Source organism: Peromyscus leucopus, chromosome 23 (assembly GCF_004664715.2).
Source record: "Peromyscus leucopus breed LL Stock chromosome 23, UCI_PerLeu_2.1, whole genome shotgun sequence".
Taxonomy (NCBI): Eukaryota; Metazoa; Chordata; class Mammalia; order Rodentia; family Cricetidae; genus Peromyscus; species Peromyscus leucopus.
Genome location: NC_051082.1, coordinates 475,779 through 499,882, shown reverse-complemented (window position 1 = coordinate 499,882; position 24,104 = coordinate 475,779). Strand labels below are relative to the sequence as shown.

At 47.7% G+C, this 24,104-nt stretch overlaps 2 protein-coding genes across 16 annotated transcripts in view; one reads left to right on the top strand and one right to left on the bottom strand.

Moving 5' to 3' along the window:
• The window catches only part of Fbrsl1 (fibrosin like 1), a 90,047-nt gene extending 86,463 nt beyond the window's left edge, over positions 1-3,584 (top strand). For 13 of the 15 annotated variants that reach the window (XM_037198585.1, XM_037198579.1, XM_037198578.1 and 10 more), the window contains one exon: positions 1,477-2,933. In XM_037198585.1, the coding sequence (XP_037054480.1) occupies positions 1,477-2,323 (847 nt within the window). In that variant the 3' untranslated portion in view covers positions 2,324-2,933. Of the gene's footprint in view, positions 1-1,476 lie in introns of all 15 variants that reach the window. The other 2 variants (XM_028857044.2, XM_028857047.2) reach the window with 2 other exon arrangements.
• A 6,328-nt stretch (positions 3,585-9,912) lies between these two features.
• Positions 9,913-13,123, bottom strand: Lrcol1 (leucine rich colipase like 1). The gene is given in 5 exon segments (XM_037198546.1): positions 9,913-11,878; positions 11,988-12,113; positions 12,300-12,370; positions 12,373-12,424; positions 12,719-13,123. Coding segments are annotated over 5 exon segments (507 nt in total). The 5' UTR covers positions 12,815-13,123; the 3' UTR covers positions 9,913-11,716.
• Positions 13,124-24,104: the final 10,981 nt, after the last annotated feature.

Genomic DNA, 24,104 nt, shown 5'->3' with positions numbered 1-24,104 from the left:
TCTCCACAGATGTCCCCAATACAAGGCTCTTGTTGATAGGGGTGCACTTTGGCTATGTGTTATATCTGGGAAAGGTATAGGCTACTAAAATCAACGTAATAGGTGTTTTTAACAGGCAGCCCTGGGTCAAACCTGCTTGGTTGATGCTCCTAGGAGCTTGCCCAGGCAGTATGCCCCAAAGCCCAGTAAACCCTAAGCAGTGAACCTTTTTGGTGTCTGCCTCTTCTGCAGTAAGGATGGGGATGTTTCATGGGAATAACAAGGGAACTCTTTTTTTTTTTTTTTTTTTTTGAGATGGGGAGACTTGTAGACAGTGAGTTCCAGCTCCCTATACAATCTCCCCATGTGATCCTCTAACTCACGGAAATCCTTCTGCCTCTGCCTTCCTAGTGCTGGGACTAAAGTCCACACCCAGTGAGGTCAGGTCAAAGGCAGGTCCTGGGAGCCTGGCCTGGGTGAGGGCTGCCCCACAGACTGCTTTCCGCAGTAGCTGAAGTCGGTTGGAGGGAAGAGCTTACAAGGGAGGAGAGGTGCCGAGCAGATGTGTGGGTCAGAGTGCCCAGAACTCAGGGTGGCCGCAGGCCTACGCATGTGCTGCAGCCCACTGTCGGCACTGAGGACGGAACTGAAGGTGGGGTGAAGATCAGGGCCTCTCCATGGGAGGTAAAGCCTACTCTGATCCATGCAGTTCCTGCAGCAGGCACAGTCCTCCTTAGGTGCTCTCTGGGGTCAGGCTCTGGGGCTCAGGGTCCTTTGCCTGGTGAGAGCAGAGCTGGCCAGTGTGACAGACTAAACTAGGTGAGGACAGCCCTGGGCCTGCCCCAGACTTCTATACTAGGAGCAAATGTGGGAGAAGAGCCTGGTGTAGGCACAGCTGGGGACCCTACCAGAAAGACTGATGTAGAGAAGTGTTTTCAGGATCCTCTCCTGGCCCTCTGGTGGCAGTATCCCTACCACAGGACCCTCAAGAGCCCTGGGGCAAGTGGCCCAGGCTAACCTTGAACTCTATAGCTGGTCTTGAACCTTTCAGTCCTCCAGTCTAAGCCTCTCTGCTGGAATTACAGGCCTGCATTATTAGGCTGGTGCTGAGGGAATTTAAGGCAGATAGCCATCTGTGGTTAAATCACCAGAAAGCAACTGCACACCCCTGAGCCTGAGAATGCTTACTTTTGAGCAGGGAGTTCCAGGATTGGGGTAGCCATGTTGCCTTGCCTCCCTATCCCCCACCCCAAGTGGGAGAACTCAAGCAGTTTGCCCTGCTGGAGCCACCCAGGGCAGTACAGAGAACTGTAGCCAGTAACCAGGGAAGGGATGTCAACAGTGTTCACAGCTGGGGTACTTGTAACACTGGACAAGCCCTGGAGCCCAGGGTGCAGAGCTCCAGACAGCAGGAATCTTGAGGTCACAGAAACTTGACAAACAGCTTTCTAGGAGCTATAGCTGCTCTAGGTGATGGCTCTATCCTGTCGTCCCCAGGGACCTCCTGGAGAAGACGCGCCTGCTGAGCCATGGCTCGCCTGCAGCCGCAGTGGGCCACCCCATCAGCAGCCTCCTGCAGCGGGGCCCCGGTGAGCTGGGCCGCCCTGGGATCCTCACAGACCGCGAGGCTGAGCCTCGTGTCAAGGAGAGCCACTCACCTGGCAAAGAGGATGGTGCCAAGCTGGCTGCACGACCTCCATCGCCCTACTGCAAGGCAGCCCTGGGTGACTGCCTGCGCCTGGCAGGCCTGTTGGGTCGGGAGTCCGGGAAGCAGACGCCTGAGCGGCCCCAGGGCGACGTGAAGGTAAAGGAGGAACGCAGGGAAGACGAAACACCAGAGCTCACAGGCGTCAGCGTGCACTCCACAGCCACACATCTGGGCCTGGGCACGTCGGGCTTCGTGTGGGACCCGCCGCGCGACACCTACCGGGGCCTAGAACTGCCGCGCCGCACCTTTCCCGCCCCGACGTCCGCTGTGGGCTCCGCTCCCTTCGAGCTCTCCGAGCGCGCCTACCGCGACCGCGAGCCTCACGACTACAGCCCCGACCGCCTGCGGGACGTGCGCCGGGAGGAGCTGGAGCGAGCCCGCGCGCCGGACCCAGACGCCTCGCTCTTGCCTGCGATGCACTACCCGCGCCTGACTCCTGGCGCGCTGCACGGCGCACTTCTGGCCCGGACCCCGCCGGCTGCCGCCGCACTTGGTGCACCTCCTCCCCTGGTGGCTGCAGGTGGGGTGTCCACGCCACCCGCGCGCCCCAGGACGACGCCGCTGGCGCTCGGGCCTGGCGAGGCGCGCGACTACTCTCCCGCGACGTGCAACCCGCCCGAAGTGGAGGCGCGGTAGTCCCAGCGGAGTGGACTGGCTCACTTAAATTCCTGGGACCTGAGCACAGTTCCCAGGAGTCCAGGAGCAACGCAGCTCGCTCCACGCTGCGGCTTGCTTGTGTAGTCGAGGACCTTACGCTTTTCTGGGGGTGACTTCATTTTCCGAGCTTGCGATTAGGTCACTGGGAAAAATTTAGCTTTGTACCTCCCCACCTCTCCCCCAGGTGACAAGCATTTTTAATGGTTTTGTATTTTTCTTAATTTTGTGCTCTAACGACATTTTAAAGAACCAAAAAAAGAATTTTTAGTTGGGATTTACAGTTTCACTTCTCAGATCCCATTTGAGCCCCAGAGTTTGTCTTATTTATGGAAAGAAACGGTCTTTCTGTCCAGCGCACTGTGAGGCTCCGCACTCAGGCCCGGCCCTGGCCTTCCCTTGGTACTTGGAACCGAAGTTACAGATATATATTAAAATAATAATTAATAATAATGTACAAAACTTTGGGTTTTCTGCCTTATTCTATTATGCATAGGTGTAAGAGGATTTCTTTGGTTTGTTTTTTAGAAAAAAATGTAAATATTCTGTTGATATAATTATAAAACTTATTAAATTCTTAACCTGGACAGTCTATAACAAGTTTCTAGAAACCCCTCTGGTTATTTGTGTACGTGGTCACAAAAACCCACTCGGGCAGCAGAGTAACTGCCGCGTCTATCCTTCAACTATGCAAGCCTCGGAGGCAAGACAGGATGTGTAGGGGGAGACAGCGTCTGGGCTTCCTGGAGGGTGGTTGGACCTCCCAGAGAGCCACACTTCTGGGCATCTGCTTAGACTGAAGCAGATTTCAGGACTTATCCTAGTTACGAGGACAAACCTGTGCCCATGTGCTAACCTTAGTGCAGTGTTCTCTGGATCTGTGTAAGCCAGACAGAATCTCAGAAGTTGGTTCCAAGAAAAAGGTTCGTTTTCTTCCTCCTGCGCCCCAGCACCTGTCTGGGGGCTGCCCTCCCCGCCCCCGCCCCACCACTCAGCCTGTCCAAGCAGCTCCTTGGCTTTGGTTTTGCATTCAGACCCTCTCAAGCTTTTTCCAAGTGTTGTCAGCTGTCCTTTTTGGTTTCCTGACCACCGCTTTTATGCGGAATCAACATACAGCAGCCCCGTCTGCTTTGTTTGGTCCCTTCCTGCTGGCCCTGTGTTTCCACCGTGGACTCTGGTTATTTTAAACAGTCTGTTTTCATGTCAATCAACAGTGATAAATACAGCCTTGATTTGGAAGAAATGTGGTCCAGTGTCTTGTGTGGCTCGGAGGCAGGTATCTCACTGTCTGTATCCCTCCCTGGGGTAGGAGGCTCTGGGCTTCCAAGTGCCTCAGGGACATCCTGAGACAGTGTGGGGCTGCTCACCCTTGTTTCCCTTGGGGCTGTGTTTTTGTGGGTGGCACCTCTGCTGCACCACCCCCTCCCTATCTGCGTGGAACTCTGCTGACCTCAGAGACACATGAACCCTCACCATCCTGGCCATGGCAGCCCATAGTACCAGAGTTTGCCAGGTTTTCTGCATGGAACCCACCCTTCAAGTTTTTACTTTTTGTGCATGAGGTTTGCAGCTCCTGGGAACATGTTACCACGTGTAGTAGCACCATGCAGAACTAGGTTAACCCTTTGCCCAGTAAATGAAACTTAGAATGCCTGGGGTTAGAGGTAGCCAGTGGCCTTCTTCCACATTTGTGCAGGATAGTGCCACCTGCGCATGCAGATGAAGCTCAGCACCCACCTGTACATCTGACTTGGTGTAATTGTCACTGTGTCCTGCCTGGGTTTAGAAGTGAAGTCTTTTTTTTTTTTTTTTTTTTTTTAGATTTATTTATTTATTATGTATACAGTGTTCTGTCTGCACGTATCCTTGCAGGCCAGAAGAGGGCGCCAGATCTCATTACAGGTGGTTGTGAGCCACCATGTGGTTGCTGGGAATTGAACTCAGGATCTTTGGAAGAGCAAGCAGTGTTCTTAATCTCTGAGCCATCTCTCCGGTCCGGAAGTGAATTCTTAATCAAGTCACCTTGCTGAATGTTAGGCCGGGGTGATAGGACCCCAATGACAAACCAAAGTAGGGTTCCACCAGAGTCCTTGGGCTTTCTTACAGAATAAGGGGTGCCTTAAAGCAGCTGCATCACCAAAAAATCCTAACATGAATGAGAACTCAAAAGAACAACTTAGAGCTGCATAGATGGGCTGCCCCGTGGTTGATCTCCCCAGCTTTTATACCCCAGTACCTTCCTGAACCGCTAGGCCATGCTCAGTTAGGGCAAATTACCTAGAAGTGACCAAGAGGCGCAAGAGGGAGCACCTAGAACGGGGGGGGGGGGGGGGGGCAATGACCCTCCTTGTCCCCTTCCTTCTGTGAGGAAACATCAGCAATCAACCCAGATGTTGGAGGTCTCTTGCAAAGAGTCACGGCTGCTCTGCTGACAATAACTGTGAGTGCTCCACAACCACATGCTACCCAAGCCCCAGAATGAACACAGTGATGCTATGGATTGGGTGGCAGAGGGGAACGTTCCCCTGTATCCCAGAAAGTCATGATCCAGATTGGTCTTTCAGCTATGTGCTTCCTCCCAGGATGCCCTGGATCAGAAGAGACTGCACTTACCCTTCCTCATCTTTTGTTTCTTGAGAGTGGGTCTCTCTATGTAGACCAGGCTGTCCTGGAACTTGATACGTAGACCAGGTTGGCCTCAAACAGAGATTCGTCTGCTTTCCTTATCTGCTTCATCAGAGTGATTCCAACATCTGAGTATCCAGAGTACTTGGTGAGACAGCCAGATGCCTGCCCTCTGTGCTACTACGATGAGCAAGTGTGTGGTGGAGAGATGGGAGAAAAGGATAAGTGGGGCAGTTCTTGTGTTGTGGAGAGAGGCGGAACTGGAGATTCAACAGTGGTGAGGAACAGGCTGATGTGAGAGGCCTGCGCTGCCACCTGAGGCCATGGTGATATCCAGGGCCTGTGCTGCCACTGAGGGCCATGTCTGGGTCCATGCCTTACTGCCCCCAGGGTCTATGTTGATGGCCGTGGCCTCTGTTGCCACCAAGGGCCATGCCGATGTCTGTGGTCTAGGCTGTCACCTGAAGCCATGATGAGGGCCATGCTGAGCTGACCCTGCCCCTCGGTGACCACAGCAAGGAGAAAGCACCAGCATGAGAGAGCTGGTGGGCCAAGGTGGAGGGTGCGGAGTAGGCTGACCAACGTAGCGACCACCCAGGCCCAGATCCAGGCCTTTGAGTTGGCCCACCCCAACACCTACCCCCTCTATGAGTTGCTGAAGTGTGTGAAGGGGTCCGTCCTGCAGAACCATAGCCTCAGAGTTGCCATGACTCTGAGCAACAGTAAAATACCCGAGAGGAGTTTCAGAGAGAGTTTAGTGTTGATGGTGTAGCAGAAGCCAGAGGGCTTGAACCAGACCAATGACTCATTGCAATAAACATTTGCAAGTAAAGCTGTTTGGGCAGAAGGGTCTGCTGAGTGACACATCGCAGCTTCCAATGCCACTACAACACTAACTATGTGATGGAGAGGCGGGAAGGACAGAAGAGTGGAGTGGTACATGCGTGGCAGCACTGGAGACGAACAGCTGATGGGTGTGAGAGGCGGTGTAGTTGATAAAGGAGCAGGTCGCTGCCCAGAGGGGTCAGCAAGATGTTGTTGGTTTTGTTTTAATTTTAATTTTTTATTTTCTTTTGGGGGAGGTTACAAGGGTGGAGGGTGAGTGTGGAAGGACTGGGAAATGAGTGGGATTTAAAAAAAAAAAAAAAAGAATATTTTGTCCACGAGGTATGATCACACATTCCTTTGATCTCAGTAGAGGCAGAGGAAGGTGGATTTCTGTGAGAACATACCATGTTCTAAGCCAGCCAGGGCTCCACAGTGACGCCCTGTCTTTTTTTTTTTTTTTTTTTTTTAATTTTTAATTTTTTTAACGACTTTGTTTTTACATCTTCTGCCAGAGCCCTGACAAGGGTGGGATTGGGGGCTGCTCATAGGGCCCTGTTCAAATGCCACAGGACTGCCGGGGCTTTGCAGAACCACTTCAAGAGGCCACAGAACTCACCATTAGGTGTGAGCGACCAGTCAAGGGTGTCCTTTAGCTAAGATCATCCATGTGTCTAAGGGGTTCATGTGGACAGACAGCCAAGGGACACATTTCCTCAAGACCTGAGCAAGGGAAGAGCAGCTCCAAGCGCATGCAAGATCCTCACGGATCCTTACCGAGTACTGGCACCTCATTAGAGTGGTGTTGACTCTCAGGTAGGACACTCCTTTCTAGATGATTGCCTTGGATGGGCAAGATTCACATTACTTTCTGCTGTTGGGGCATCTCTGTGAAAACCTGGGCCCAGTGAGTATCCCTGCAATGAGGACACAACACAGCTGGTGATAACCCTTGGCAAAGAGTGCATCAACTAAGTCACTGGAATTAGGAATTTTACAACAGAACTATAATTCAAGGCAAGTCTGGACATGCCCAGTCAGCCTCAGGAGAAACAGGGAAACAGAACTGGCCCATTAGACTCCACAGCTGCCCATGTCATGTGTGACTCTCAACTCTCACTGACCTGCCTGCAGCTGGCCTCCCGCCAACAGCCTCCTCAGCAGCTACCAGACACCAACTTCTGTGGAGACAAAGGAGCCGTGGGGCTGGGCTAGGACATGATGAAATGTCAGTGGGAGGGGATAGACATCGTCTTGGATCCAGTGGGTAGCAGCAAAGGCAAGAGACCTCTGAAAGAAACTGCAGTCTGTATGAAGTAGCTGATGCTGGGACAGAAACCTGCTCTCAGAAGTGGAGGCGTGATCAGTACTCCTCCAGCTGTGTGAAATCACCCCCAAACAACACCCACTTTATTCGGAGGTGCTGTGAGTGAAGACTGGAGGTCTCCCCATCTGTGCCCCAGCTATAAAACTGCCCAAGTCTGAGTGCTCTGCAGTGGACTGGGGCTACCAGACTCTACTTACCCCTAAGAGGCTGTCAAAGCTCTGAGTAACTTCCCAGGTTGCCTTTCAGCAACTCCTGCCTCAAGCATCTGCCTCATAGCATCTGATAAACTCACATGCTCTTTTTCATCGCTGCCTGGGGTCTTTCCTCACTCATCTAGTCAACAAGTAGATTTTTCAGTTCCGCCTTCACACTAAGCTCCCAGAACACGTCCTCTTCCTGCAGCAGCCTTGCCAGCCTCGCCTTCTTGTGACCTGGCAGCTTGGGCGCTTGTGGTGACCCCACAGGACAAGCCAGTGGCCCTGCTAAGCTGTGTTCTGTGATGCTAATTGTAGACTTCAGTCTTTCCTGACATGAATAAAACATGTGCTGAGCAACAGCCACCCCCATTTTCACCAGCGTGTTATTAGAACCATAAAGCACTTCTGAGGTACAATTACCCTGGGCAGGCTCTCCGGGGATCAGCATCATCACCCAGCCTGCTGTATCTTGAAACAGCCCACCAGTGTTTACTTTCCATGGACCACATCTTCTGTCTCAACCCTCACCCTGACCTCTGACTGCAGAGATCCAATGCCTGTGGCGACTTTGTCTTCAGAGGCTTCCAGCCTGGGGTTCCACAGAGCTATGGCCCCCTTCTTCCTTGTGTTTGTTTACAACCCACTTGGCTCGAGCTGAAGCTATTCAGCAGGAAAGACAAGTGTTGCGGGGCAGATCTTCACAGAGAAGCTTAGACACAAGGGGAGTCTGCTCTGCCGCTGCCTGTGTTTTATTTTTTTCTCAGACGCCTTCCTGCCAAGGTGTTTCTGCTCTGCAAAGGCCACAGCACCATCTCGTGGCTGTGTTTGGAACAGCACAGGGTCTTGAACTGGTTAAAACTCACTGGAGGTAATTTCTAAAGCAAACATCGAAAGCCTGTGACTCAGGGCGCCTGCTTGCTTTACTCCTGTGTCTTCTACACTCCCAGGTCACGGTTTTCATCCTGTAGTCCTGTGACTTTTAAAAAAAAATAAAACTAGGCCGGGGGGTGGTGGTGCATGCCTTTAACTACAGCACCCAGGAGGCAGAGGCAGGAGGATCTCTGTGAGTTCCAAGGGCAGCCTTGTCTACAGAGTGAGATCCAGGACAGCCAGGGCTACACAAGGAAACCCTATCTCAAAAACAAAAGAGAAAACAAACTCCTCAAACCAGGTATTAAACATCAAATTGACCCACAGGTTGTCCTGCCCTTAAGAGGACACCATTACCAGCCGATTACCAACCAGTCAGCACCAGAGCCCTAATCTGCTGACAGACTCTTTTGCATATTTGCCCTGACTGATCCTCACATGATAATCCATAAGGACCTGAAAAGAGCTTGGGGCTACAGTAGCCTCCCTTTTGGGTTGCTAGCATCCCTAGCAAAGCCTGCTCTTTTTCCTAACAGTCATCTGTGGGGCACTGGTTTGTCGTCGTTTTGAGACAGGGTCTCGTTTATCCAAAGCTGGTTTTGAACTTACTATGTACCCAAGGCTGACTATGTACCCTCTTCTGTCACTCTCTGCCCATGTATTTTGGCTATTCTGGCAGGGAGCAAGCACAGTGATCCCCCAGCTTCTGCTCTACACAGCATTAGGTTACAGAAATGCACAAGTCTTCAGCTGGCTCTTTATGGGTATTGGCATTTGAATTAGGGACTGTATTAGTGTTCTCTAGAAGAACAGAAGATATATGCGTGTACACACACACACACACACACACACACACACACACACACACACACACACGGAGGTGGAGGTATTTTTTAGAGTGGTTTACAAACTGTGGTCCACCTAGTCCAACAATGGCTGTGTATAACAGAAGGTCCAAGAATCCAGTAATTGTTTAGTCCATGAGGCTGGATGCCTCAGCAGCCTTCAGGATACACCAGGATCCCTAAGAAGTAGACTCTAATGTCAGTGAGGGAATGAACTTGCTAGCAAGACTGAGAGCAAGCTGACAAAGAGAACAAGCTCCCTTCTTCCATGTCCTTTGTGTATGCTGCCAGCAGAAGGTGTGGTCCAGATTAAAGGTGGATCTTTCCACCTCAAAGATCCAGATTAGAAGTGGGTCTTCCCACTTCAAATTATTTAATTAGGAAGAAAATCTCTTGGGCCAGGCATGGTGGTGCATACCTTTAATCCCAGCACTTGGGATGCAGAGCCAGGTAGATCTCTGTGAGTTTGAGGCCAGCCTGGTCTCCAAAGCGAGTTCCAGGACAGGTGCAAAGCTACACAGAGAAACCCTGTCTCAAAAAACCAAAAAAAAAAAAAAAAAAGAAAAAAAAAAGAAAAAGAAAGAAATGTCAGCAATTATTAAAAATTGTATATTACCACTTTGAAATTATACATTTATATAGTTTGTCTTATAGTTGATGTAATAAATATATTAATATTAAGCTAATAACCAAAAGTCGTCTTCTTTTGTGGTACTGGGGTACAGCCTTGAGCAGGCCAGGCTGGGCCACATCTTGTGTTTGAACCATTTTCTTGAAGTACACTAATATCTCAAACTCTTTTGGTGATCCCAACAGCAGCCTTGTTCATATTATCATCTCCACATTCCTCAGCAATGCACAGGGAAAGTCAGAAATGGGCACAAGACCCTGAGGACCAGACAGTGCAGGAAGACCAGAGACTGGGATAGTCCCCCTCAAAAACCCAGCAGCCAAAGTGAAGCATGGCAGAGGTCCAGGGCACTAGATATGAGGGGTCTGGGAAAATATCAGGCAGGTGTTGGACTCATGAGCCGAAGGGAACTGGGGGACCCCCTTCCACAGAGGGCTCATCAGGAAGAGAGGAAGAAGGAAGGACACACAGGCACAGCCAGCTCAGCATGGACAAGTGTGGGCAGCAAGGTAAACCTGGGTCAGAGTTGGAGGGCAAGGAGGACCTCAGCAGCTCACGTTGGAGAAGCTGACAAAGACAGCCTATATGGAAACAGGTCTGGTGCTCTGGAAAGTCCAGCATGGCTGACCCTGGGGCCGGGACTAGCTTCTGTTATATAGTATGGCTACAGGCAGTTTGTTCAAGGCAAACTTTTCCTTTGGGATGGCCAACTTAGGTTTACCTCCAGTGACAAAATGCATGGTCACAGCTTTGTCACGGAGACTGCTGCAGGATGGCAGGGGCTGGTGCAGTGGCCATCCTGAAAGTTCTGCCCCAGTCTCACTCTCCACAAGTAATAATGGCCATAGAGCCCCGACTGCTACAGAGTTGAGCAGACCCAAATGGGTCTTCAGTGTTTCTAAAGATTTTCATGCTTTTATTATTGAAAAAACATGGGCTAGACAAGCTACTTCCTCATCAATCAGTAGTTTTTATTTATGTGCAGTAATTTTGCAGCAATCCTATGATTTGTCCCCAGAAGCTTCATGCTGTAGGACTCAAGTTCATATTAACAATAAGCAACAGACATCTCTAATTCCTACAGATTTCCAGAAACCCAAAAAGGGGAACAGTATGGATGTGAGCAGAGCACTCTCTGTTCTCTGAAGTCCAGTTTTAGTTCTGTGTCGCACAAGCTCATGTTCATTCACTAAAGGACAGCAAAGATCAGAGAGAAAAATCTCATGAGCTTGATCCTAAGCACTAACCACAGCACCCCTGTCCAGGCATGGACACTGTGGACGAGACTACCTGACTCTTTCCTTTATTTAAACTGTGCCAGGATGTCCCACGTGGTAATCAAGGTAAAGCAGACCCAACAGACGGGGCTCTCCTGGCAGGTGCCTATTCTTAACCTTAGGAGCCATAGACCCCTGTGCACCAACAGTATTATGATGTCTAACAGCAAAATACGTACTTAACTCCACATGGCACCCGCGGTGCACGAAGCCCATGCACAGTCACGCTGCTGACTCCCACAAGCCCCATCCTTCATAGACATTGTTCTGTGAGCTTTTGTCCTCTGGCTCTGCCAAGGGCCAGTAGAGAATAGAAGAGAAGGAGAGAAGTCGGGAGACCTTTTCTGCTTGGCAGTTGTAATGGTTCCCTTACTTGATAGACACCACAGACAGACAGACAGACAGAGACAGAGCTATGAGACAGAGACAGACAGACAGAACAGACAAATACAACGCATATGCACAGCTATAGTCACACGCTCTTGTGGGCCTGAAGACTGGTTCTGTCTACTCCAGCTCTTGGCAGTTCCAACACCAGCTGCTTCCTGGCTTGCAAATGTCTGGTCCCTCCAGGTGGGATCAACAGGCCTTTATCATTGTGTATCTTCACACCCAGAGGGCTCAGTGCCTGGTCCAGGAGCCGTGCCCCCCTCTCCCCCAGTCTGCTCCAGCTGTCTCCTCCACTTTATGGAGGATATGGACACTAACTACAGGCAGCCGCTGTGCCCTCTGTTGGTGGGATTTGGTTTTACACACAACCCTCCACCCCTCCTCCCCTCTACAGCTTCAGTAGGTGGGGGTTGGGATGGCAACTTACCACTGGCAGGCACAAGGCCAGCAGGCCAGTTCTCTTTGTGCAGCGGAGAGGGCTGTTCTCGCTCAGCGGGAGGCAGCACAGGCTCCAGCACTCCGAGTGGTTTTGGCATTTGTCCCCTTCTTGCTGGAGAGAGATGGTCAGATATCATCTAGCCCCAGTGAGGGTGTCCCTCTCCCCAGGGACCCCGCCCCCGTGGAGTGGCCCCTCACCTGTCCCCTAGTTCCATGCTCACCTTGCGCCAAGATACACACTGCAAGAAGATGGACTTGGGTGAGCAGAACTTGTTTGGCCTGTGGCTGGTCCTGATACAGCACTTGCTGCGGCATTCTGAGTGTTCTTCACAGAGGTGCCCGTTTGCCTGTGAGGGAGTAGGGGACCATCATTCTCTGCTGCCAGGGACCCCCATCCCTCTACCACCCTTGGGGACCCTCTATTCCCACCAGGGGCCACTTCCTCTAGCTCATCCAAAAGCAGGTAGGAGTGGCCAGAAGGTGTCCCCTGCTGGTTTCTCTCCCTCCCTAGGTGTCACTAGGGCCCCAGTCACCTTCCTCCAGGGCACACATTGCAAAAACACAGTCTGGGCGGTGCAGGATTTCTATGGGTTCAAGCTGTTGTGACACAGCAGTCCCTCTGACACTTGGAATTGTGCTCACACATCTTTCAGACCCCCTGAAACTTCCAGATTCTGTTTACCTACGCCAGGGCAGTTGGGCAGACCCAGGCCCCAGAACTGATTCTCCATTCAGACTGCCTCCACCCACTCTGGCTCCCTTAAATCAACTACCCTTCAACTCAAGACATGTTGTCTGACCTGGAAAAGGGGAAGACAGAAAAGGCAGATGGTACTAGGGAAGGATGAGGTGTGGGGAGAGTGCAAGAGAGCGTGCAGAGTCCAGCAGGAGTGGTGGTGGAGCACACGTTCGATCCCAGCACTCGGGAGGCAGAGGCATGGCCTGAGCTCACCTGGTGGGCTAAAGTCATCTTTGTCTTCCTGTTCTGGAATGTGGGTCCATCCCAGAGCAGCAGCAGCAGTATCAGTTTCCACACCATGGCGGTCATCACACGGTAGGCCTGCCAGGGTTGTATGGAGTAGGCCCTGCCCTTGGCACCTAGCAAAATATCTCCTCCCTACCCAGTACTTTTTCTTATGAAATAGCTTTTTATAAATAATTAAATGTATTTTTATGAGCAGTTTTGGGTTTACAGAAAAAAAAATGTGCACAAGGCCTGGGACTGTGTTTCAGTCTGTGGACTGATAGTCTAGCATATACAATGTCCTCAGTTTGATCCCCAGCAGTGCATAAATATGGCATGACAGGGCATGACTGTACTCCCAGCACTGGGAAGTAGAGGCATGAGGATCAGAAGTTCAGGACTATTATTATTATTATTATTTTTTACCCACATAGCAACTTTGAGGCCAGCTTGGACTATGTGAGACTCTCTCTCCAAACAAACAAGTAAAAAAACTTATGCCACACATCTTTAATCCCACCACTTGGGAGGTGGTAATAGGAAGATCTCTGTGAGTTTCAGACCAGCCAGAGCTACATAGTGAGACTCTGCCTCAAAATAAATAATAAATAAATAAACAAATGGCTAGAGAGATGGCTTGGTGGTTAAGAGCACTTGTTGCTCTTGCAGAGGACCCAGGTTCAATTCCCACCACCTCCATGGTCGCTCACCATCATTTGTAAATCCATTTCCAGGGGATCCAACACTCTTTACTCACTTCCTCAGGTACCAACATACACATGGCATACATACATGCATTCTGGATACATGCACAAAATAAAAATAAATATGCAGGTGGTGGTGGCACACACCTTTAATCCCAGCACTTGGGAGGCAGAAGCAGATGGATCTCTATGAGCTTCAGTCCAGGCTGGTCTACAGAGCAAGTTCCAGGACAGCCAGGGATACACAGAGAACCCCGTCTTGAAAAAACATAAACAAACAAACAAACAAACAAATAATTAAAACCAAAACAAACCCAAAATTGTGGAGAAAATAGGTTTCTAGTTCTCACACATCTGCTTTCTTCCTCAGTCCCATTTTCTCTTTAGTAATATGTCACAGTAGTGGGGGGGGGGGATTATACCAATGAACAGACAGGGACAGACACACTGCTGCCCAAATCCAAGGTTCACACTGGGCCTCACACTTGTCAGTCACATGCTTCAGATTTGGACAAATATAAAATGACATGTCCACTGTTCATTATCAGCACATCACACAGAGAATTACCTGCTGTTCCTGCTCACCTTCCTGTAGGCAGAAGTTTCCCTGTTCCAGCAGCCATTCCCAAATTACCACATAGAGGCTTATATTAATTGTAAATGCTCAGTCAATAGCTCAGACTTGTTACTATCTCTTACACTTAAATTAACCCACATTTCGCCAGGCAGTGGTGGCAAAGCACCAATCTACTTCAGAAAAGATAATGGGCATTGAAGAAACTCTGTATGGAATTTGTTTTCTTTATGGCAAAAGCTAGCCATATGGGCTAGAAATTGCCCTTGCTTCAATTGCTGACAGTTACTGTGCAAACTGGACCAGCAGGAGCAGACGTGTCTCACTGTCGTGAAAAGCCTTAAGTTATTAAACATTAAATGCCATATTCTATAGGTCTTTAAAGTGTTTTTTTTTTTTTTTGATTTTTCGAGACAGGGTTTCTCTGTGTAGCTTTGCGTCTTTCCTGGGACTCACTTGGTAGCCCAGGCCGGCCTTGAACTCACAGAGATCCGCCAGGCTCTGCCTCCCGAGTGCTGGGATTAAAGGCGTGCGCCACCACCGCCCGGCCTTTAAAGTGTTTTAAGACCATCTATCTCAATATGCCTGTTTATGACCTTGAAAACATATCTAACATGACTATAAGTTTGACTATTATAGATGACTATTAATCTGTATTTCTTCATTATACATTACATTTTTAAATGTTCTGTATAAACACAATACCTTAAACAACAGTAGAAATATACATACAGTATAACAAAATTAACTTTAAATTTGTATTAATAAGCCAAAATCCATGCCAATATAAAATAATTAAGATTAATAGAAATTTTTTGGATTAAAGTAGATTCAATAATGTACCCTTTTATCTTAATTTTTTTTTTCTTTTTGAAACAGGGTTTCTCTGTGTAACAGCTCTGGCTGTCCTGGAGCTCACTCAGTAGACCAGGGTGGCCTCGAACTCACAGAGATCCTCATGCCTCTGCCTCCCAAGTGCTGGGATTAAAGGTATGCACCACAACTACCAGGTTTTTATCCTGTCATTTCTATAGCCCCCTTTTTCTTTTCAAAACAAGATCCCTGAATCTAATCTCCTTTGTTCAGCCTTTCTCCTGACTATTAACAATAACAACTTGTACCCAACCCCCCCCCTTAAATGATAATAAATATCCATGACCCATCTTTTGAGAATATGGGCATAGTTCTCTGCTGATTGGGGGTGCTGGTAATCTTTGAGGGGCCCTGAGAAAATTTAGGGTTATGGTCAAGTCCTGACTGGAGTATTCTATGAGGCTAGATCATCTTAGCCAGCAGCCTGGAAGCTGTTCTGGATGCAGAACTCAGAGGAAACTGCAACAGAGGCACTCTGAAATGTTGGATCATCTGGGCCATTTGTTCCCATTGGAGATTTTTCAGGGGGGTCCTCCTCGATCAAATCTGATTTTTCTTAACCCGAAATAAATCCACAGCCTCTCATTTCCTGTGGAAATAAAAGCATAACGTCTCTCCCAAAGTAACACATCTTTTGACTTAAATTTTGAAGTCAAGATAATTTTAAAATATATAGGTTGGTTTAATATAGCGGTTTTCATAATCCAAGGTATTTCAGCAGCCAAAAAATTTAAAGACAACACAATAATATACATAATCCAGACTCTCTGTGTATTTTCCATCTTTATGTGGCTTATTATATTTTTTTATTACTCTAGTTCTTTTTTTTTTTTTTTTTTTTTTTTTTTGGTTTTCTTGAGACAGGTTTTCTCTGCATAGCTTTGGAGCCTGTCCTGGAACTCTCTCTGTAGACCAGGCTGGCCTTGAATCCACAGAGACCTGCCTGCCCCTGCCTCCCGAGTGCTGAAATTAAAGGTGTGCACCACCACCGCCCGGCACTCTATTCTTTTTTAAGGACTTTTTTTTTTTTTTTTTTTTTTTTTGGTTTTTCGAGACAGGGTTTCTCTTGTGTAGCTTTGTGCCTTTCCTGGAACTCACTTGGTAGCCCAGGCTGGCCTCAAACTCACAGAGATCCGCCTGCCTCTGCCTCCCGAGTGCTGGGATTAAAGGCGTGCGCCACCACCGCCCGGCTTAAGGACTTTCTTTACCCTTTTTCTTTTCTATCCCAAGCCTACTTGTATTTTTAAACACACTATGACCTGTTCAGAAGTTCTTTTTGTCTGAATCTGTCCTTTGTGCATCTGTAACCTTTTTTTTTTTTTGTCTGCATGAGCAAAAAACTGCTGTATAACTTAGATCATGGCATGCTGATACTGCCTCTCCTCCCAACCCCCAACCCCACCTCAGTCCCTGAAAGGCTAGTCTCATGATGGAGGTACGTTTATCGCCAGTTCTGGGAGCCATGTTTACCGCCCAAACTATAGGGAGTTTCTGGGTCCATGCTACCCAGAGTAGTGTGCTGCTGGCTGCTCATAAATTCCATATAAGCGTTTGGTAGTAGGACCTCTTAAAAGAGCCAACCATTTTTGCCACTAACACCAATCCAGGGAGCTGTCTCTTAAAGGAGTTGTGCCTCTGTTCACTGCCAGCAAGCAGAGCCCACAAGAGAAAAGACAGCTACCAAGAAGCCACACTTGACTCTGTTCTTGTGTGTCTAGAATCCTTTTTTAAGCCTCGTCAGGTTTTATGTGGAAATTTCAGCCCCACATTGGGTACCATATGCAGGTAGAAGTTTCCCTGTCTGGCCAGCTGTTTCCACATTATCACAGAGAGGCTTATATTAATTATAAATGATTGGCCAATAGCTCAGGCTTGTTACTAACTAGCTCTTACACTTAAATTAACCCATATTTCCATTTATGCTTTGCCACATAGCTCATCCTCCCCCCTGCCCACTAAGACTATTTCTGTTTTTTCTCTTTTCCTGTTTCTGTAGTTCACTTTTTTCCAGAAGGCTCAACCTGGAACCACAGTCTGTGGCTTTTCAGAATGGTTTATTTCATTTAGGTTAAGGATCTTCTGTGTCTTTTCCTGATTTGATGCTCACTTCCTTTTTTCCTTTTTTGTTTGTTTTGTTTGTTTGTTTTTTGAGACAGGGTTTCTCTGTATTCCTGGCTATTTCCTCTGTATTGTCCTGGAACTTGCTCTGTAGATCAGGCTGTAGACTCATAGAGATCCACTTGCCTTTGCCCCTCTGCCTCTGCCTCCTGAGTGCTGGAATTAAAGATGTGTGCTACCATTGCCCAGCCAGCTCACTTCCTTTTAACACTGAATGGAAGCTTGACTTTATTTTTAAAGATTTATTTACTTATGTGTGTGTGTGTGTGTGTGTGTGTGTGTGTTTACCTGTGGGCAGATACCAGAAATCAACCTTGGTTCTCTGGACATAATCAACCTTGGTTTTTTGAGAGAGGGTATCTCACTGGAACCTGGGCTGTCTCTGCCTTCCCAGCACTGGAACTAATTACAAGAGAATGCTGCCACATTGAGCTGTTTAATGTGGGTCCTAGGGACGGGACTTAGGTCCTTGTGCTTATACAGCAGACACTTTATTGATTAGGCTGTACATCCAGCTTGACCCTGGACTTTAAATAACCCTTTGTCCCATTGTTTGAAGGGTTATTTCAAACAATTAATAAAAAAAGATTTATTTTATGAGGATATGTGTTCTTCCTGCATGTATGTGTGTATACCACATAGATGCCTGGTATCTGTGGAATTCCAGAAGAGGGCATAGAATTCCCTGGCCCTGAAGTGAAGTATGGTTGTGAGTCACCATGTAGGTGCTGGGAACCAACAAAAACAGCATATGCTCTTAACTGCTGAGCCATTTCTTCAGCCCCTTGTGTTTGTTTTTTAAGGCAGACTCTCAATGTGTAGCCCAGGCTAGCCTTGAATGTAGTAGCCCAGGCTGGCCTCGAATGTATGATCGTTCTGTCTCAAGGGCTGAGATTAGAGTTCTGTGCCATCAGGAGTGGCTACTGTCATTAACTTAAGCAGGTATCTGTTGTTAAAATGCAGAGTTTGAACCTAGATGCCCGTCAACTGAAGAATGGATGAGGAAATGTGGTACATATACACAATGGAGTACTACTCAGCAGAGAAAAACAATGAAAGCATGAAATTTGCAGGCAAATGGATGGAACTAGGGAAAATCATCCTGAGTGAGGTAACCCAAACCCAGAAAGACAAACATGGTATGTACTCACTCATAAGTGGATTCTAGATATAAAATAAAGAACAATCAGACTACAACCCACAGAACATGGAGGCTATTATATAGCATGGGGGACCCTAGGACGACTGTGGCTTATAATAAATTTTTGTTTTACTCAATTGCTGAGCAAGCCTCAATGAAACATTTCACTATTAAGATAAGAATACATACTATATCAATCTGATAATAGAAAAATAAATAAATTAATTTTAAAAAATAAAAAATAAAAGAAAAATTTTAACTATTAAAAAAACAAACAAACAAATATATTTTACTAAAGTAAAAAAAGGGGGAACTAGGGACTCATCATTCCTCTCCACATTCTATTCTTTCCTTTGTTTTATATATTTTAAATTTTTATCAGTGAATTCTGCTGGAATATCTGATGCAGATAAGCACTGGAGGGCTCCTGCTGCAAATCACCCTCTGGAGCGATGGAAGGATCTTTCTACTGGCACTTGGAGGACCTGATCTAATGTAGGTGTGGGCCTGGGGTTCTGTTTATGTCTTTCCTCAGGACAATGAGGTTCCTCTTTGGATTCCTGAGCACAGAATGTGCCCTGTGGCTGCTGCTGAAGCCCAACATGACAGAGACCTATTGGGTTTTCATGAAAAACTCTACCCTTCTGATGCCAATGGGGATTGAGAGCCCAATAAGGCCACCTTTGGCAAGCATTAATGTAAGACTAGGAACTGTAACCATGAGGTTGGATTCTCCAGAAGAGCTGCCAGCTTAAGTTGTGCTGGGAATCAAGAAAAATGGGCCTTGGCAGTTCGTATTACTGGAGTTGTATCCATGCCAGTGGATGTCCACACACTCCAGAAGAGAATTTGATATCGCTGCTGCCATTGTTGCTGTTATAGCAATGGCGGCACTGTTGCTACTGTTCCTGGGATTACCATTTCATAATTGCTTACTACAGCTAGCACAGTAGAGACCCTGGCAACAAAATTAGCTACCACGGTTAGTTAATCTTTCATTCTATTGGGCATGATAAATTTAATTCAATAGTTATATACATTTCCATTGGCTTTGAAAATGATAAATTTATAAACCTAAGTTCCATTTGCTTTTGGGATACCATCTTACAAGGACTCCAATTTGCAGTAAGGCTCATTAAGGAAGGGAATGGCTCAGTTGCCTTTAGCCTACTGGCTATGGGTGAGATAGGACCTCTGTTGGTCTTTTCTGTGTTGAACACACAGATTGCAAGACCAGTGCCACTTTGAGATCTTTGGCAGCAGTTAACTCTGCAGCTCACACACGATTGAGCCTGTATGATAATGAGTATTCAGAGACGGGTAATGTCTGGGGGATGCTCACCAACCTAAGACAGAGCACCTGTGTGGCCTAGGCAGGCGTCTCCATGACGAGTAAGGTGACCTGCTGACATCCCACACAACCTAAATCAGAAGCTCATTTTTTAGTAAAAGGGGGACCTGTAGAGCCCTGGCCCCCGTTTTGGGTAACTGTTGCCTTGCTTGCTGACCTTGACCTTGATATCCTCCCTATGCTAATTCCCTGCCAGGTTCCACCCTCCTGAATGCTTAAGGGAAGTTCCTTGCCTGTGTATCCTGCATAATGGGCATTAACAGCTTAGATGCAAGATTGTAAAACATCGGTAATGAACTTCTGCCCTCCAGGGTTCTCCCATTGTGCTATAAGCCTGTATTTAAGACCTCTTCCCTCATTCAATAAACAGCATTTGGCATTAAAAAAAAATGGAGAGTTTGCCTGTATGTGTGGATACATTGGCCTTCAAGCTCCAGCTGGCTTTCCCCCAAGCTCCCACAGGCCTCTCTCAGAGGAGCCTTCTCTGATTGGCCATGCAGAAACCCTGTTTGTGGTACATGTGGGTTTTTGTTTGTTTGTTTTACTGTAAGGGATCCAACACCTTAGTTTGTGCACATCTCCAGCTCTCCTTAGGAGCTCATTCCATGGAGCCAAGCCCTATCTCTCTGTCTGGCATGTTATGGCACTCAGATGTTCACTAAGTATATGACCATTCATTCTCTCTGGCATCCCTCTCCTCTCCACAGACAGATGAGCCTGCATTGTCTGGGGTGATTGGGCATGGCCTGGGAAAAGGCCAGAACCCAGACAGTGGCCGTCAAGAAGCTACATAGGACTTTTAAAATGAAATTATGAGGAAGAAATCATATTTCTCCTCTTGTTAGAATGGTAAGGGAAAAATATAATAGACAACAGAATATTAGAAGCAGTAAGAAAATTTAGAAAATTGTCAGACAAGATCAACTTAAAACACATGCTAGCCACAATGACAGAATCATAGAAACTAGGACCTCCCTAGCATCATCGGATAACTAAGTTATTTAAGATGAAGAAAGGTGACCATTAGTGCTCAAGTCTTCATGGATAAGGATGTCACATCCTGGCCTCTGGTCTGTCTCCACATGTGGTTTGTACTGAACATTCACTGCTGCAGCATGAACATTGTGGGAAGGGCCTCCGGGGTTTTACTGGCAGGCAAATGTCCCCTCACTCTAGACCTGGGTTATGTGTAGTCACTTAGTAGAACAAGGAAACATCCCATATGATATTTGCAGTAGATATAAACACCAGGACTACAGCCTTGGGCAGAGAGTTGTTGATGTGTGGAGGGAAACTACATCCAACTACCTAAATCCTATCTGTATTTCCAGGTAGCAGTAATGGTCATCTAGGAAGAACAGAGGTTTTCATAAGTAATTCAGGAACTGGCCCCAGGGGCTCAACTCTATCTTTCCAGCTAGAGATTAGAATTCTTGCTTAACATGTGTGAGACGCTGGGTTTAGTCCTCAGCATCTAAAGAAAAAAGGTAACTGGTGAGCTGAGAGACGCTGATCATATGAAAGGCAGGCTCTTGAGAGCCAAGAGTGACCTGTACTGCAATCCCATAGTTTAAGGAAAGCAGGGGGAGGTGGCTGGAGAGATGGCTCAGTGGTTAAGAGGGAATTTGCTGCTCTTGCAGAGAACCCAGGTTTTGTTTCCAGAACCCACATGGCTGCTTACAACTGTCTGTAACTCCAGTTCCAAAGGATCTGGTGCTCTCTTCTGGCCAGGTATGCATACAGTACACAGACATGCATGCAGGCAGAACACTCATACACATACAATAAATATTTTTTTAAAGAGGCCAATTCCAAATGGATTAGACTAACTCTGAAAGGCAAAGACAGGAAGGAAGAGAGGCCAAATGAAGGAGTGTAAAATCAGAAGAGTGCCATCCCTCTCCCTCCTCACAGGCACTGAGAGCTTCACAGCTCCTGAAGTGTGATCCTAATTAGTCTTATCAATAAAAACCAGGAGTCAAATATAGGGGTAATAACCCGAAAGATCAGAGAAGCAAAGGAGCAGCCACCAGTGACTTCTTACCTGTCTGGAGCCTCTGGTCTCCAGGCAAGCTTTATTTGTCAGAACACAAACAAAATATCATACAGTACTCTCTGGAACTGTTTCTGCTCAGTCTGTTCTTGTTGTAGGTCATGGCCCCTGCTTCTTTGTGTGTTTTTATTTTGGTGTGCCCTAAACCTTGAATGGTGTGCTGTGGATGGCCTGGGTTCCTTTGTCTCCAAGAACAGTGTCTATTCATCTCAACAAGCAGCTAATGGGCCTGGACTGGTGCAAGTCTGATTCTGTATGTATGGCATAAGCAGGGAACTGCTAAGTGCGAAGGTTACTAGGTATTCTGGCAGAGTCTGTGTGCAGAATTTTGGAACTTTGGGACATGCCTCTTTCCCTTCCCTGCCCCTCTCACATCTGGCTGCTGTGGCCTTGAGAAGTATAACATGTGGCAGCTGCCCTTCTCTCAGGCAACAAGACACAGTGCTTCCCTTTCTGCCCACGAAGTAGCTCTTTCCTCTTCACCTCTGAACCTTCAGAGTCACTTTTCAGTTTTCTGTGCTGTTATCACTGCTATCTGTGAGAGGGTTGTTCTCATGCCAGAGGCTGCTCTGAGTTGACAAAGCGTGGTGTGCTGGTGGGACGAGCCATAGAACATCTTTCCTATCTTCCCAGAATGGAATAATTCTGCCCTCATTGCAATCTAACAGAAGATAAGAAATATGCCCAGTGTGACTACTTGCAATGTCACTTGTGGGAGCCTACAGAGGTTTCCTAGTAAGATCTGAGCTTGCTTCACTAGCAGGGCTGCATAAGAGGATGACTAGACCATGGGCCTGGGTACCAGGTGTTTGGAAGGGTCTACACTTGGCTGTATCTAGAAAGGGGGAGGCCTTTTGCCTCATCTCTTGGCATTGTTATGAAAAGCCCTTTTGAATAAAGTTCTGGGCCAGTGGATAAGGATCCAGACCCTCCTGAGGCTATCCTGTGTTTCTATCTGTCTCTCTCCCCTCTATCCTTCTATTTAAATCTCTTATCCCTCACTCTTCAAGAGTACCCTTCGGGAAAAGGTGGGGACTGGTCCCCCACAGTCATACTATGAACATTCAGAGAAAGAGCCTCCCTGAAGGTCTCATTTTGTGCCCAGGCCAGAGGGCTGTCCTTTGAGCAGTATTTGTGAGCAACCTTCCAGGTCATGTCATGCCAAAGTGGTGTGTGGCTGCTTATGGAAGGGGCAAATTGGATTCCATTTTTCTCTCAGGCCACATTCTCAAATGACAAGAGTCACAGCACACTGTGAACCATTTAAAGCACATAGCTCCATGGATCTTGAACTTAGCATGGACATCACCTATGGTAGGTCTAAAGCACCGGCCATGCCAGAGGAAACCCCACTGTGGAGCTGGAGCCAGGCTTCCCCATGCTTGATGTCCTATGGCTCAAAGCTCTTTTGGGAGATTCCTTGGGCCTCTGGCTCCATTATAGAGAAGACTCTCCAAACACTACAGTGCAACAATGTGAACCCCCTCAAAGCCCTGGTGTGCCCAAGCCCAGCCTGTACAATCAATCAGGTGAGTCCTTAAAGCTGTTCCTCATGCTCTGCCACCCCTAAACTGACCTCCAACCCAACCCCCATTTCACCTGGAACCTCCCCCCCCCACACACACACACAACCCACATAATCTAAAATCTCATGGACACTCGTTCTCACTTTAGCCTTTCCAGGCATGCCAGCCTTGGGGGTTCACTACACTTAGCCATGGATAGGACACAACACTATCAGGGCTCCAATCCAGTCTTAACCATCAGGGACTTCCAGGAATGAGCCTTTTGTGGAGTTGGTCATCTCCTTCGTGAAGTCAGTTGTGCTGTTTAGTTTTTGTCAATTTGATACAAACTAGAGACTCCTGGCAAGAAGGAACCCCAATTGAGGAACTGCCTCCATTAGACTGGCCTTCAGGCACGTCTATGGGGCATGGTCTTGATTGACAATTGACATGGGAAGGCCCAGCCCACTGTGGGGAGTGCCACCCTTGGGTGGTGGTCCTGAGTGCTATAAGAAAGTTGGTTGAGGGCTGGAGAGATGGCTCAGTGGTTAAGAGCACTGGCTGTTCTTCCAGAGGTCCTGAGTTCAATTCCCAGCAACCACATGGTGGCTCACAACCATCTGGAATGAAATCTGGTGCTCTCTTCTGGCCTGCAAGCATGCATGTAGTCAGAACACTGTATAAATAAATCTTTTTTAAAAAGTTGGTTGAGTTATGAGTTGGGGAAAGGAAGAACAAGCCGGTGAGCATCCGTTTTTTGTAATCCCTGCTTCAGTTCCCGCCTCCAGATTCCTACTTGTGTTCCTGCCCTGACTTCCCTCAGTGATGAACTGTGATGTGGAAGTGTAAGCCAAATAAACCCTTTCTTTCCATGTTGGTATTTTGTCATGGCAGCTGAAGGCAAACTAGAATACAAGTTCCTGATTCATGCTCCACCAGAGCCTCTGGTTTTCAGAGGATTTCCAGTGGTGTCTTGTATGTTTTCCTGTGTTCTTCATGGGAAATCTGTGTTGCAAGGTAGAGTTGGATTTTGTGTGTGTGTGTGTGTGTGTGTG